Source organism: Diorhabda sublineata, chromosome 2, assembly GCF_026230105.1.
Source record: "Diorhabda sublineata isolate icDioSubl1.1 chromosome 2, icDioSubl1.1, whole genome shotgun sequence".
NCBI lineage: Eukaryota > Metazoa > Arthropoda > Insecta > Coleoptera > Chrysomelidae > Diorhabda > Diorhabda sublineata.
In genome coordinates this window covers 21,580,237-21,594,548 of record NC_079475.1, presented here as the reverse complement: position 1 = coordinate 21,594,548, position 14,312 = coordinate 21,580,237, and the positions used below count along the sequence as shown (strand labels likewise).

Below are 14,312 nucleotides of genomic sequence, written 5' to 3'. Positions count from 1 at the left end.
TGGTAGAGTCGTAATAATATTTGATGATGTGCTAAAACTAATAGCTATAATTTTGTTGCCATCGGTACATAATAAGGATTATTTAGCTTCTAAAACCACGTGCTTTCGACTTGCCGGGACACTCAAAAAAATTCGGAGAGCAATATCTACATTCCGTTAAATATCTCGAAGACTCTATGAATGCAATACATTCCATAAATATCAAAAAAAATTGAAATTTTCGTAAAGTTTTCATATGCACGCCAGGCTAATTGTAGGTACAATCATAGTGTCTAGAATAGGGTAATAAATATTTTCATTTACTCGTAAGTCATCTGGGTGAGTTTTTCTGTTTTAACGATAATAATTACGAATTCCAGATAGTGCCTTAGCTTTTTCTTCATATTCAGTAAGTTGTCTATCTCTCATGTCTTTAAAGCTGGCCACTCACGGTACTACGGCGTCGTTCGACTGATCGTACGATTGGTTGAAACGTTCTATGCTTAACCAAAAACAAAACTAAACGAAACCGCAGATTTTGGTTCAAAGAATGGCCCAAGAAAAGGTGTTCCATGAGTCACGTTAATTTATTGGAAGAACTACGACTGCATCCAGATGATTATAGAAATTACTTACGAATGGATGAATCTACTTACGTAGAATTGTAAAAATACAATAGGTTTTATGAATAAAAGCGATGTTCACATAAATATGAGAAGTTACCGTTTGGTTAAAATATTTTAGATTTCTGGTCACCGGAAGGAGCTATGAAGATTTAAAATTTACCAGTCTCATCTCCGCTCAATCATTGAGCAGAATAATGCCCGAAACTTGTTATGCCATTTATACAGTTCTTCGTTTTATGATATTTTATGAAAAGTTGATGTCTGGAAGATTAAATATGCCTAAGCCAGAAAAACTAAAACACACCGACTGAACTTTACCTTATGTATTTATTGGAGATGACGCTTTTTCATTACTAAAACCATTTCCTCAGATACATTTGGGTAAAGAAAAAGCCATTTTTAATTACAGAGTGTCGTGTAATTGAATATGTTTTCGGAATTTTGGCAGCTGGATTTCGATTATTTCATACTAACATTAATGTTAATCCGAACGCAATTGAAAAAATAGTACTGGTGATTTGCGTTCTACATAACTATTTGCGAACGAAAAATCCGAAGGGATATACCCCTCAACAACATTTGGATATTGAGGATCAAGAAACTGGAACACTTACATTAGTGCTTCGAGTTAGCTCAGAGGATTTAATTGACCTACAAAGGTCTTCAAGTGCCAAAAATTATTCACAGATTGCAAAAATAACAAAAGAAAATTTTATGTCATATTTTAACAATGAAGGAGCTGTCCAATGGCAAAATAAAGCTGTGAACATACATATTTTTTATTTACTTATTTCTTCCTCGTTCGATAGGTTGGAAATCGCTGTCCTGCTTACATCTTGATCATTTAGCAACGACAGTAGTTCAAAGTACCATAATTTCGGTTTATACTCGTAGATATCATCATTCTCCATACCGGACTTACTTCAGACATTAACTAATTTTAGTTCTCTTTTATAAGATGTTCTAAAATTATTAATTATTTTTCCCAAAATCTTCATTTGCTTCTTTATTAATCTCTCTAAATTTTTAAATTAAAATATGGCCCTTCTTTGTGCATTTCTATGGTGATCTATATCACTTCCAACTTTCCATAGACACTCTTGTTCCTTGTACAACTCAAAAAATTCACTCAAGAAATTTTCCACTAAGCCATTTTCGATATTGAAGTTATGAGAAAACAAATTTTAAAACAAGAAAAGTTTAAACAAATCGGTCATACAGCTAAAATGTTCATCCAACGAACACTGCTGTACTGCAGCAGTCAGCCTTTGCTGTCTGCAGTCAAATCGTACGATTTAGTTGGATGCGACGAAATTGTACGACGCCGCAGTACCGTGAGTGGCTAGCTTAAGAAATAAAGCCAGATAATTATAAATCAGCACAACAGATGATAAATCATCTTGAGACTCTTAAAACTGATAACTAGCAGCATTAAAACGATATAATTACAATCCAAATAAAAACTTATTGCTGTCTAATATAGTAAAGAACTTTTATAGTTCTTATTACCTAAGTAGAAAAGGAGTTGACTGCTTCTGTTACCGATTCAACTGCAAATGATCCTACCAAATTTGAAGAATGGACAGTACAAGGATCAAAATCTGTTAAATGATTAATTGTTTTGATTTGTGTCTGATTACCTGAGTATGTATCTGACATATATTCGCATTATCATACGATTGACCACGACCGTTTATTATATCAAAATCAGGATTTTCTAGAGATTTTAATATAGCATCCTTAATTTGTGAAGTTATTAAGATATAGTAGTTTCTAAACACTTTGTATAAATGAGGTTAATCTTATTAACGGAGCAGAAAGTAAAGAACATTACTCGATAAAAACTATTAAAAAATGAACATCTTACCCATAGATTAAGAAGTAAATTAATGAATTGAATTATAATGCACTGAAAAACTGTTAACTACATTTAAGGAAAAAAGTTTGGACCAAAAAAAAACATTTTGATGAGAAAAAATACTTGAAATGAAAAAAATATACCTATTCAAACCAAGAAAAATTTCTTTGTTTCTTTTGAGTCGAATTGGATAATCTGAACCAATTTTTGAAAATGGATTGTTTACTTTTTTCGTCTCTAAAATTCGCCCTCGATCGGAAAGCCCGAGAAAGTCAAGTGAAGATAATCACAGCACCAGAAATCCGCATTAAAGAACAAAACCTGAGTTAAACCTTTATCATTGTCTACGGCAACGGAGAGATGCGATATTGTATGGTCGTGTCGCTGTTCGAAAATTTTTGCCAAGTCCACAAAATAAGAAAAAACGGATGCAGTGGACCATTGTCCATCGAGATTGGACTGAAGATTTTCAAAAAGTTCTTTGAACCAATGAATCCAAGTTAGAGCTATTCGGTTCAAAACGAAGAAATTACGTTCGACGAAGTGCCCAAGAAAAGATGATGCCAGACTGTGTAGTCCCAATAATCAACCATGATGGTGGCTCAATTGTGATATGGGGTGGCTTTTCTAGCTATGAAATTGGCGATTTGATCAAATGAAGGAATTATGAAAAGGAACAGTATAAAAAAATTAATAATGCCGTTTACGATTAATTGGAGATTATGCAAAAGACATTTGGAAGAGAAAGAAGCACACTTAATTTGACCTCCTCAGAGCCAGGATCTCAATCCCATTGAACTTTTATGGGAAGAGCTTGATATGAACGTCCGTAATTGTAGTCCATCCTCGCGAGAAGAAATGTGGATTGTTTTATGCTAAAGTTGGCGCAATATATAACAAGACACTATGAACAAATTGATTGACCGTATGCCGAGATTTATAAAAAATGTCATAGAATGTCAAGGAGGATTTTTTAATGAAAAATCAATTTAGCTAACAATATATTTAAAAAAAATTATAACAAAAACAAGTTTCACCATTATTTCTTACTTTTTATGATGTTAATCACATATTTTTTTTATTTTCCTATCTATAATCACTATTATAATAGGTCAATTGTGTAATAATACAATTCAGTTAGCATGCTTGACAGGAATACAGTGATTTCTATCTCTTATGACTATAATTAATGACTAAATTAATTAGTTTGTCTATTGGAAATACGCAAGCACTCGTTAAAAAAATTAGGTTGTATGTACGATGTCATTTAAGCCTACGCTGGGTTGCTGGTTGTACCATGAGGTTCTCAGTCTATTTGGATGATATTTTATTTATGTTGCATAATATGGATAAGTTTTTAGTTCCACTATGACCGATTCCACTTGAAGATCACACGTTATACCAAAATTTGGTACACACAATCTGCAACATTCTTAACACTTTTGATTGGAATCGTTTCAGAATTTCAATATTGGAATCGACTGCTGATTCTCACGTTGGGATACCGTAGGTCCAAATGGGCTTGAAGATCGCTTTGTAGATCAGTTTTTTATGTTTCATAGATGAATTGAGATTTGCTAACATTTAGAAAGAAGATTTTAAAAGTTCATGAAAACATATAGGGACAAATTAATTCCACGGCCAAAGCAAAAAGTGTGAAGACTTATATACAATCTAGAAGATACCAGAACATATTGTTTATTTATATTGTTGTCGTTTTTTAATAAACATAAATACACTTTCAGTTACAAATAGAGGATTCGCATCCGTCGTAATTTATATTACACAATCTCAGATTCACAATTTGTGATCATATAAGGTCACGTGACTTAGGACAAGGTCCCTATGAAGAACACTTTGGTTAATTTACATATAAAAGCGTATCGTATAGGAGATACGCATTAATATGCATGGTAAAAGTGAGTGATATGTAATAGGTCAAAAAAAGAAGCAAAGTCCATCTCGCGCTAAGTCATATTATGAGCCCCTTATACGATTGACGTAACACTGAACATAAATAGAATTGAGGAAATATCGAAGAGTACCTTATGTTATATATTTTTCACCACCATATTTTAATATAGCAGGATTTAGAAAAAATTCCACTTAATCTTTTTCCGCTCTTTTAGATTATCCTAACACCGAACAGAATGAAGGTATTTTTGGTTAATTCCAAGTTTCGAAACCCGTTCTTTTTTAATATTATATTTATTTGCCGCGCAATATAGCCATAGACATCATCCTAAAATAATAAAAATCATTTTCCTGTCACCTAACGGAGAGTAGCGGAGGCATGATGTTACCGGCGCAGCAGTCTGTTTCTTTGTAGTTGGCAACAATTATATAATCCAGATTTGAATGATAATCCTTCGGAGCTGTCATCTTAAATAAATAATTCATGAAGGTTAATAAGTACGTGTATTATTTTTCATAGATGATTTAATCGAAATAAGGGAATAACATGAAATTAAAATATTAAAAATTGGAAGGCACCGTATAGTAGTCTCGCGACCTAAAGAACAAAATCAACGAACAATATTGATATAACCAGGTGATCTTGAACGAAATGACCATTATTGAAGGTATAGGCGACGAAGTTACCCATTTTTTCATTGCATTGTTTGTTGTTGTAATTGGTAAGTTAAAAATAAATACGTACAATTAATAAAAACACTTTAATCTTATCAAAATTGATAATGATTGGATAATTACTAGTTTATTTCACTTTAATGTTTATGAACATACACAGTATTTTGAAATAAAATATTTGCCAGTTGTTGAGTAAAACAAACAAGTTCTACAAGGTACAAGGCTAAAAAAAACGACATTTACCTACATGTTGAATATTTCACATATTGACAATCTCCATACTAATATATATGCTTATTCACTGCTTTTAATCAGTTGAAACATTCTGTGAGTATATTTTATTTTAAAAAAATCATTTTAATTCCAACCTTGAACCCCTCTTGTTTAAAATGTAGTATTTTGTCTTGATTGACATGCAAGCTTAGACAAAATATAATTTGAATGGCATGGCAGTTTATTATAATAGTATATCGTAATTTTCAATGAGATAATCTATCATTAATATATTTTAGATAATAAATGAATCCAATGTTTTCTGTAACAATTCGGATGGAGTACATCAAGTTTTGTATTTCATCATATTACTTAATGGATGTGCTGAATTGTCTAAATAATATGTAAAGTCTGTAGGGTCAGGTTCCCATACTTATTCTTTCAATAATGTGCCTTTAGCAATAGTTTTTTAACTCCTTTTCAGCAATATGCTGCATTATTTTTTTCTTCTAGGTGTTATCCTCCTTTTTTTCTGTTATTTCTCCATTAGAAATAGAAATTTACTGTACTTACTGTATTAATTTTTGATAAGATTACATTAATTATTGTTGAACTGTTTCTTGTGTTATGTTTCTGCTATACATTTTCAGTATTTTCTTGGTTATCATCTCAGGTTTTACTTCAATACAATTAGGTTGGGAAGGTTGTTTGTTTAAACCTGCTACATTTTTATTTAATAGTCCAGCTCAAAAATGTATCATCCATATTCACTTATAACAGTTCTTTCAAATAATATTACCATCTTTGTATTATTCATTTTTTTTCCTATTTCTATAAGGTCCATTTCTCTCTCAATGTCTACTGATTTTTGCTTGTTTTTAAAATAATAGACATTCTTAATATCTAAATAGTTAGTTTATATCATTTATACTAATTTTTTTTAAAGAGATATAAAAGTTTGAATCATATTCTCCCAGAATTTAAATATCAATCGCCTTTTTTCTTAAAATTTAATCCATTCTTCCCACTTATTGTCTTTATTTCACATTTACATCTTGTGTTTGGCTTATGAAATTAGTTTATTATTCCCTTTGTTTACTTTTCTATAACACAAAGGATTGCTATACACAAAATATTATGAAAACTTGGGCTATGTTTTAGGAACAGCTGCTTGGTGGACTACTAATATATCTGAACAAAGACCTGTTAGAGCAGTTCTTTGGTTTGAAAGAAGAAGACATAGAGCTCATAGAAGATTAACAAATCATATTGAATCAGTTACAATTACTGAGGGTAATTATAAAAATCTCATTATTTATTGAAATATGTTTAATATAATTTCCATTCACCAAAAGTTAGATACGGATATTTGATACAAAATTGAAAAAAAATAGGCAGTTGCAGTATTGAGAAACGACTGTGGCGAGCATATATGCCTGCCATTGAGATCAACAGACAAGCTCATTCCCCCCTAAATTTAGTTAATAAAATTCTGTTCTTCACTGGACGAGGGATATTAAACAACTGAACAATTAGTGGGGTTCAATCTTTAATGTTCAGATTTGAGTTAAAGGGTAGGAGTAGGGGGTGAATAAAAGTTACATGAACCCTAATGAGTAAGAAACATGGAATAGGAAAGGAGAAATTTTGAAGAGAAATTAATATATAATTATGAAAACGTCAAAAACAACTTAATTGTCACTATATATAAAATCTATGATACTATGAACATTACAATGTTTGGCAGAAAATACCAATTTCGTCCATGGAGAAATTATCACTAGAATGACTTGGTCGTTAAAGTGATAGACATACAAGCAAAACCATTTTGTAATGTATACTGAATACACTGTTTACACTACCACTACACCAATACTCTCAATTACAATGTCAAACACGTTTCAATAACCTAGTTATCGTCTTCAGAGACTGAAGGTAAACTGTTTACCTTCAGTCTCTGAAGACATTTCAAATTGCTTTAATTCACGTGTTCCTAGTTCTTCCACACTTTTTTATAGATTCTATAATTGATATGTAGCACACCCATATATCCCAATTCACTTTTATTGCTTCGTTTTTTTAAGATTTCTTTCTTATTAATCAATACTCTATCAATTACTGCTTAGTCTGATTTATTTTTAATTCTTTTTCCCCTTTTTATTAATTGTCAATTGCCTTGTAGGATCAAATAATTCCGTACAAGTAGAAGAGGAACAATCACAAATAGACGCTACTACAGAAACTCAAACGGCTTTAGATCAATCATCAAATGCTAATAAACCACCAGAATCTAATTCAGAAGACAATTTAATTCCTACTCAAAGTACAACATTAGAAGAACCCTTAAACCAAGAACAAAATATTATCGATACCATGGATGCTGATGCCAATATTGTGAGGCAAAGGAGATTAGCATTTTATGGTGGTTTTAATAATGATGATAATCAACAAGGTAAATAACTAAGCTCTAACCATTATAAGGATAATTGGGGAACACTTTCTTCTAGGCGCAACAAGCTCTCATTCAACATTACCAAATCAAAATCCACAAACTTCATCAGAAGAATTGACACCAAGTGCTCCTCCTAGTGAAGAAAGTGCTCCACCTGCTGAACATGTACATGATGGAAATAATGCAGGAATTACAATAAAACTAAAATATATAAATGATGATTTGAAATTAGTGGAAGGCAATTTGAACGAATCACTTGAAGAATTCAAAAAGTGAATATTCATATTTACTTTTATTCCATACTTAAAACTAATTATTGGTAATATGCAATTTATTTTCAGGAGACATTTTCTTCCTGAATTGTCAGCCAATAAAATTATAAGGTTAATTTTTAACGGACAAGTTCTTCAACCTGACAGCCAGACTCTGAAAAACTGTGGACTGTTTGATAATTGTGTAGTACACTGTTTGATACACCAGAAAAGAAATCCACCTACAGATCCTAATGTAACAGAAAGTAGAAGGGAGGGATATTCTTTTCCAAGCCCAAGCGGTCTGTCAAATAATAATAATAATCAAAACAGAGAATGGGATTTAGGAAATTTTTTATTTGCATTTATCAGCTTGATTTTATTGGCGGCCTGGTATTTTAGGTGAGTGAGTAAATGATTTTCATTCCTATGCATGTAGGAAAAGATGATTGTTTTTCCCTCAGTAATTACAAAAATGTGATAGGAGCCAATATATGTATCAAGTAGTTGGTTAGTTTATAATAAATCTAAACAGCTACTAGGATACCAAAATTTCTTGTGAGTCTTACACGGTGAAAGATTATTGTTTGCAAATCAACTCGATCAACAATTAAGCTAATATTACGTATATGTTAGAATAACTTTTCACAAGCAAGTAGCCTTGCTGATTTGAACTTTAATATGTATACAGATTGTTGAATTATTGAAATCAAACCTTTTTTGGCTGTGACACACTGGGATCATCTGTTATAACAAAATAAATACTGTTCAGACAAGTTTTCTAACATGGGGGATATCTTTAGATGATTATAACTATAAAAGTTGTTTTTGTAGTAGCAATTATTTAAGTTTCATAATTCCAGCTTTGCTATTTTAGAGAAATCAAGTTTGAGGTGTCTTTCATGAAAATGGATCTTAAACATTACATTAAGTTTAAAAGAAAAGTACAAAATAAAAAACATAATGCTAGAATATGTCCATAATCATAGTGTAATAATTTTGTTTACAAGTAGTATGAGTAATTTAAAATTGGAAATTTATCTGTCAGGATATCCTTCGACTTCAAAAACACATGAATATATGCAAAAAGTGGCCAACTTGTTAAAAAAAGCGATTGGTGTACTTGAATTATTACAACGGATTCTTTTTCATTCGCCTCAATAAATTTAGCACCATGCGACTGAGTCGTTCCTGATATTCGGAATTAAATTCTTTCCCATTTTCTCCCTTTTACCTGTTCCTTCCAATGTATATTTTTGTATCTATTCATGGTTTTAATTCCGTTTTTTTACTCTGCTGTATTGCTCTCATTTTTAAATATATACCATGATTATTAGTGACTTCTTACAATATTTTCTCTATTTATTAAATGGCTAATTTCTTGGTTACTACCACAGCCTGTATTTTATTTTTGGAAGGTTATTGAGCTTATTATGGACAAACGTGTTGGTTAAAAGAGGCGATGTACTGAAATGGTTACAAAGGGTCTCAGTACATATTACTGCTTTTGATATATTTTAACTATAATCATTCTAATGAATCCAGCAAATAAAATTTTAAAATGGAATGGTGATATGAAATTAATTATTCTAATGTTCTATAATCACTTTCAGAATATGAAGTTCGCAATTAGAACAATAAAATGAATTTATAGAAGTACCCTTATTATTTGTACCATTTGATTAGAGAGATTGATTAGAGTTTTTAATCTACAGTCTTATTGATTATTATTATTATAGTATTATGAGGAGTATACAAAAAGTTTTAGATTAATATTAGAAATATCAGAATCGCTTAGCTTAACTTCGAGGTAGATATCCTGTTCTGTCACCAGATTCATGTGGAGTTTGGAATTGTGCGTTCGCGGTGCTAATAAAATATGTTCACGATTTAAAATCCTGTCTTCGTGGAGCACAGATTTCTAATTCCGAACGTGTTCTAAATTTGACCAATCTATGTGGTTTTCTACGTAATCGTATTTCAAAAATGTGGTAGTTGACTTTATACTTATACAAATATAAAGAATAAACCTTGGGCCAGTTAATTATATACATTTTATCCTCCTAGCTAGTTTTGAATTCAAATTATTATTTTAGATGTTCATAAAACGTTCGAATATATGTTCAGAACATTTTGTGACATTAAACTATGTTATTCAAAGAGGTAGTTTCAAAAGATTACTATGGAGCAATGAAAAGAAAGATTTTGTATAAAGCTAGTTATGATTATTTTTGTTTCAGGTACGTGTATGCTCATTTGTATACCGTTACAGCAACAGTAGGATTGATATTAATAACTGGTATTTTTACGATAGTTTTAGTAGGAATGTACTTTCCTGATAATGAACAATCTCCAACTATAACATTTCACTTACGTGAACGAGCAGCGCAACAAACAGAGTAATAAACCAAACGTGCTCCCCGTGTCTTGAGGAGCATATTTTTTGGAATTTTTTCACTTTTATTTATTATGAAAATGAACATGTTAATATTATTTGTATACAATGTAAAATATATTGTAGGTTAAAATTTTATATTTTAGTTATATATAAAGTAAATTATTTATTCATTGAATCTTTTTTGTTCTCTACCACAGTAATAAAAATAAAAAAGTTATGTAGGATCACATAAGAAAAATACGGGGAGCCAGAGCTCATAAAGAGCGTTATTAGCTGGCTATTAATGAGTAGTGACTAAAGAAAGTATAGTGTTGACTTGTTTATTTCAAAGATGCTCGGACATGTCGATAATATATGTAGAAAATCTCTCGGTGATCAATTCCCTGCATGTAACAGCCGCCGTAATTTTTTAGGGCATAGGGGTATGCGCTTTAATTTGAAAAATTTTAATATACTATAGGTAGTGGAGAAAGTCTCGAGTAATGACCTTGAAACCGGCACTTCATCGTTTTCGGAAATATTACTATTTAAGAATTTTTGAGAAATATAATCAAATGATTTTTGCACATCGTTCCAATTAAGTTCTGGTTTTAATGTAACCAAATGATCAATATCATTACATTGTACCGTCCAGTCTTCCAAATAATCTTTCCAGTTACTATAAAACTTTTTGACATTGTTCATGATATATTGACGATTTATTACACCTTGCTCTTCGAGAAAATTATATTATAACCTTTCTTGGCATGACATTTTAAATTATTAACTACATTTGGTACTTCGATTGCCGATATTTTGTCACCTTCAAAAGTGTTATAATGTTTTGAAAAAGAGCGGCTTGATTTTATAGAAACTCTAACCAAATTTCTTAAATTTTAACGTAATTCTAAAAGTCGGGACTCTTGAAAAACGTCGCGGGACGCGGGATAAACCCATGAACGTGCCATTTGTCTGAACCAGCGCCACTCTAGAAGGTTTATATCGTATACAGCTGCTCAATAAAGAAAGGAAATAGTGGCCAGATATCAAATTTCGAAAAAATAATTGAAGAAAAACAGTTAAATTAAACTAACAAGGACAGCGGTTAGCTTTAATCAAAATGGCGGTTTGGAGTTACCAGTTTTTATATTTACAATTTTAAATTGTAACGTATTTTTTTGCTTTCTGGAGTTTTTGTGTTAGATACGTTCAGAAATGATCTATCTAATGGTATCAAAAGTTGATATAGGAAAAAATCGGCTTTATGTAATTTGAGAATTAAGCCTACCATATAAGATACTTTTTACCTCTATCCATATATATATAATATTCCCATATGGAGACTTTTTATGGGAAAAAACGTTTCTACGTTACGGTGTCGACAGTATTCATTTTCTCTCTCGTTCAGGGCACTTCATCTATACTGCGCATGCTTGAAAATTCTCTAGAATATCAATAGTAGGAAAATACTAACTAGCTGAAGCGCTCGGTTGAGACAGAGAACGATATACTACTTGTTTCACTTAGTCGGAACACTTTGCACTTATAGATATTGTCCATATAAGAATATTACATATATGCTTCTACCTTCCATAATTACAATGAAAATTTCACAAAATCTCAAGTATAGTCAATACTTCACACACAATAGGGTGGCACACTGAGTTAGTGTATCGTTGGATTTATGACGTCATGAATTACCTCCGACCAATATTTGTATGACTTTGAGAGTCAAACAAGTTAAAAAATATTTTACATTGTTTTGTATATCTCACTAAATTCCAAACTAATAAAGACAACAACAAAATTTTTTTTATTATAAGTAATCAAGATCGGAGTTACTAAAAAACACTATTAGTTAGATATTACCCTCGTACGGGACCATTGCAATGAAATGAAAGAAGAAATCTCTAACCTCACTTAGATAAATATGTCAACTAATTTTCAAAACAAAGTATAGTTACGTATATAAACTAAACTTCTATGATTTTCATAAAAATATATTATTAATTATGACTTCTAACCATCAGAACCTTCCAGTTTCCAGTATATTAAAATCAAAAAGTGAAATTGATGATGAGCCCAAGAAAAAATCGAGAGAAGACTGGAGGAAGGCAAAGGAATTAGAAGAGGCAAGAAAAGCGGGTACTGCGCCAGCTGCAGTTGACGAGGAAGGTAAAGATATAAATCCTCATATACCGCAATATATTTCTACAGCACCATGGTATTATGGAACTACTGGACCTACTTTAAAGCACCAACGCCCTCAAGAGGAAAACAAAAAAGAATTTTCAAATATTGATGAATGGTACAAAAGAGGAGTTGATACTTCAAAAATAGTTACAAAATATCGTAAAGGTGCTTGTGAAAATTGTGGAGCTATGACACATAAAAAGAAAGACTGTATGGATAGGCCTCGAAAAGTTGGTGCTAAATACTCAGGAGCCAATATTGCTCCTGATGAATTCATTCAAAAAAATTTGGAACTCAGCTTTGACGGAAAGAGAGATAGATGGAGTGGATATAATCCATTGGAGCATAAAGCTGTTATAGAAGAATTCCAAAAAGTTGAGGAAGCTAAGAGACAATTAAAAGCTGACAAATTAAACGCAAATGAATCATCAGAGGATGAAGAAAAAGATGAAGATAAGTATGTTGATGAAGTAGATATGCCAGGAACTAAAGTTGATAGCAAACAAAGAATAACTGTTAGAAATTTAAGGATCAGAGAAGATACTGCAAAATACTTGAGAAACCTTGATTTAGCATCTGCGTATTATGATCCTAAAACAAGGTCTATGAGAGAAGATCCGAATCCAAACAGGGATGATAATTACCATGGAGAAAATTTTGTTCGCTTTACTGGAGATACTACAAATCATGCCAAAGCTCAATTATTTGCATGGGATGCCCATGAAAAAGGTGTTGATGTTCATCTTTTAGCAGAACCAACAAAATTGGAGCTGCTTCAAAAAGAGTATGAAAAGAAGAAAGAAGAGGTCAAATCTACTATTCAAAGCAGTGTTTTGGACAGATATGGCGGTAAGGAATATTTAGAAGCTCCACCAAAAACTCTACTATTGGCACAAACAGAAGATTATGTAGAATACTCGAGGTTTGGAAAAATAATTAAGGGAGCAGAAAAAGAAGTTATAAGATCCAAATATGAAGAAGATTGTTATATTAATAATCATACATCAGTTTGGGGATCTTTTTGGAGAGGAGGAAACTGGGGATATAGGTGCTGCCATTCATTTATAAAAAATTCCTATTGCTTAGGAGAATCTGGTAAAACATCTCTATCAATACCTTTAGATACTTCACATAAGGATCAAGAAAAAATTGAAGAACATAATGAATCAGAGGGGCATAGTAGCAATAACAGCTCCTCAGATAATGACCAGACACTTGTTCTGGAAAAGAAATTAAAGAAGAAGGCAAAGAAAAAAGAAAAAAAAGCAAAATTGAAGTCCAAAAGAAAACAAGAGAAAGATAAAAAAGCTGAAGAGAGTATGCAAGATAGTGTTATTTTAGATGATAGGAAGAGACCATATAACAGTATGTTTGAAGTTAAAAAGCCCACTGAAGAAGAAATGGAAAACTATTTCAAGAAAAGACAAAGATTTGATGATCCCATGAATCAATTTTTGTAAATAACCTGAGATATTCACCTTATTGTAAAATATGTAATTCAGATAAAATATTAAATTAGCAAAAGTAATGAAAAACTAAGCTTGTAACATTTTTGGATACCTGAAGTATTATTTTAATATATTAACTAATTTTTGTATTGTTCGTTTTACATTTCCATCATTAAAGATAAGGGATAATAAATTTATTATCAATTAAATTTATATTTAGTTCCAGTAGTAGTAAAAACCATTCATACATACTCTTAAATTATCATTAGCCTAGAAGAATATGATATTTAAAATTTACGCAGGCACTTTTTGTAACTGTTACAGTT

At 31.3% G+C, this 14,312-nt stretch overlaps 2 protein-coding genes across 2 annotated transcripts; both read left to right on the top strand.

Annotated features, from left to right (window-relative positions):
• Positions 1-4,788: 4,788 nt before the first annotated feature.
• On the top strand, positions 4,789-10,541 carry LOC130452726 (transmembrane and ubiquitin-like domain-containing protein 1). Its single transcript, XM_056792144.1, has 6 exons — positions 4,789-5,099; positions 6,427-6,558; positions 7,448-7,717; positions 7,773-7,989; positions 8,059-8,370; positions 10,209-10,541. The coding sequence occupies exons 1-6, from the start codon at positions 5,030-5,032 to the stop codon at positions 10,369-10,371; spliced, it is 1,164 nt and encodes a 387-aa protein (XP_056648122.1). The 5' UTR covers positions 4,789-5,029; the 3' UTR covers positions 10,372-10,541.
• A 1,693-nt stretch (positions 10,542-12,234) lies between these two features.
• LOC130452886 (pre-mRNA-splicing factor Slu7) lies at positions 12,235-14,189 on the top strand. The gene has a single exon (XM_056792383.1). The coding sequence runs from the start codon at positions 12,358-12,360 to the stop codon at positions 13,996-13,998; it is 1,641 nt and encodes a 546-aa protein (XP_056648361.1). The 5' UTR covers positions 12,235-12,357; the 3' UTR covers positions 13,999-14,189.
• The last annotated feature ends 123 nt before the right edge of the window (positions 14,190-14,312 follow it).

Coding starts and splice junctions, on each gene's coding strand:
- LOC130452886 (XM_056792383.1), top strand. CDS start 12,358: ATGACTTCTAACCATCAGAACCTTCCAGTTTCCAGTATATTAAAATCA.
- LOC130452726 (XM_056792144.1), top strand. CDS start 5,030: ATGACCATTATTGAAGGTATAGGCGACGAAGTTACCCATTTTTTCATT. Junction 6,559..7,447: donor ATCAGTTACAATTACTGAGG/GTAATTATAAAA, acceptor ATTGCCTTGTAG/GATCAAATAATTCCGTACAA. Junction 8,371..10,208: donor TTGGCGGCCTGGTATTTTAG/GTGAGTGAGTAA, acceptor TTTTTGTTTCAG/GTACGTGTATGCTCATTTGT.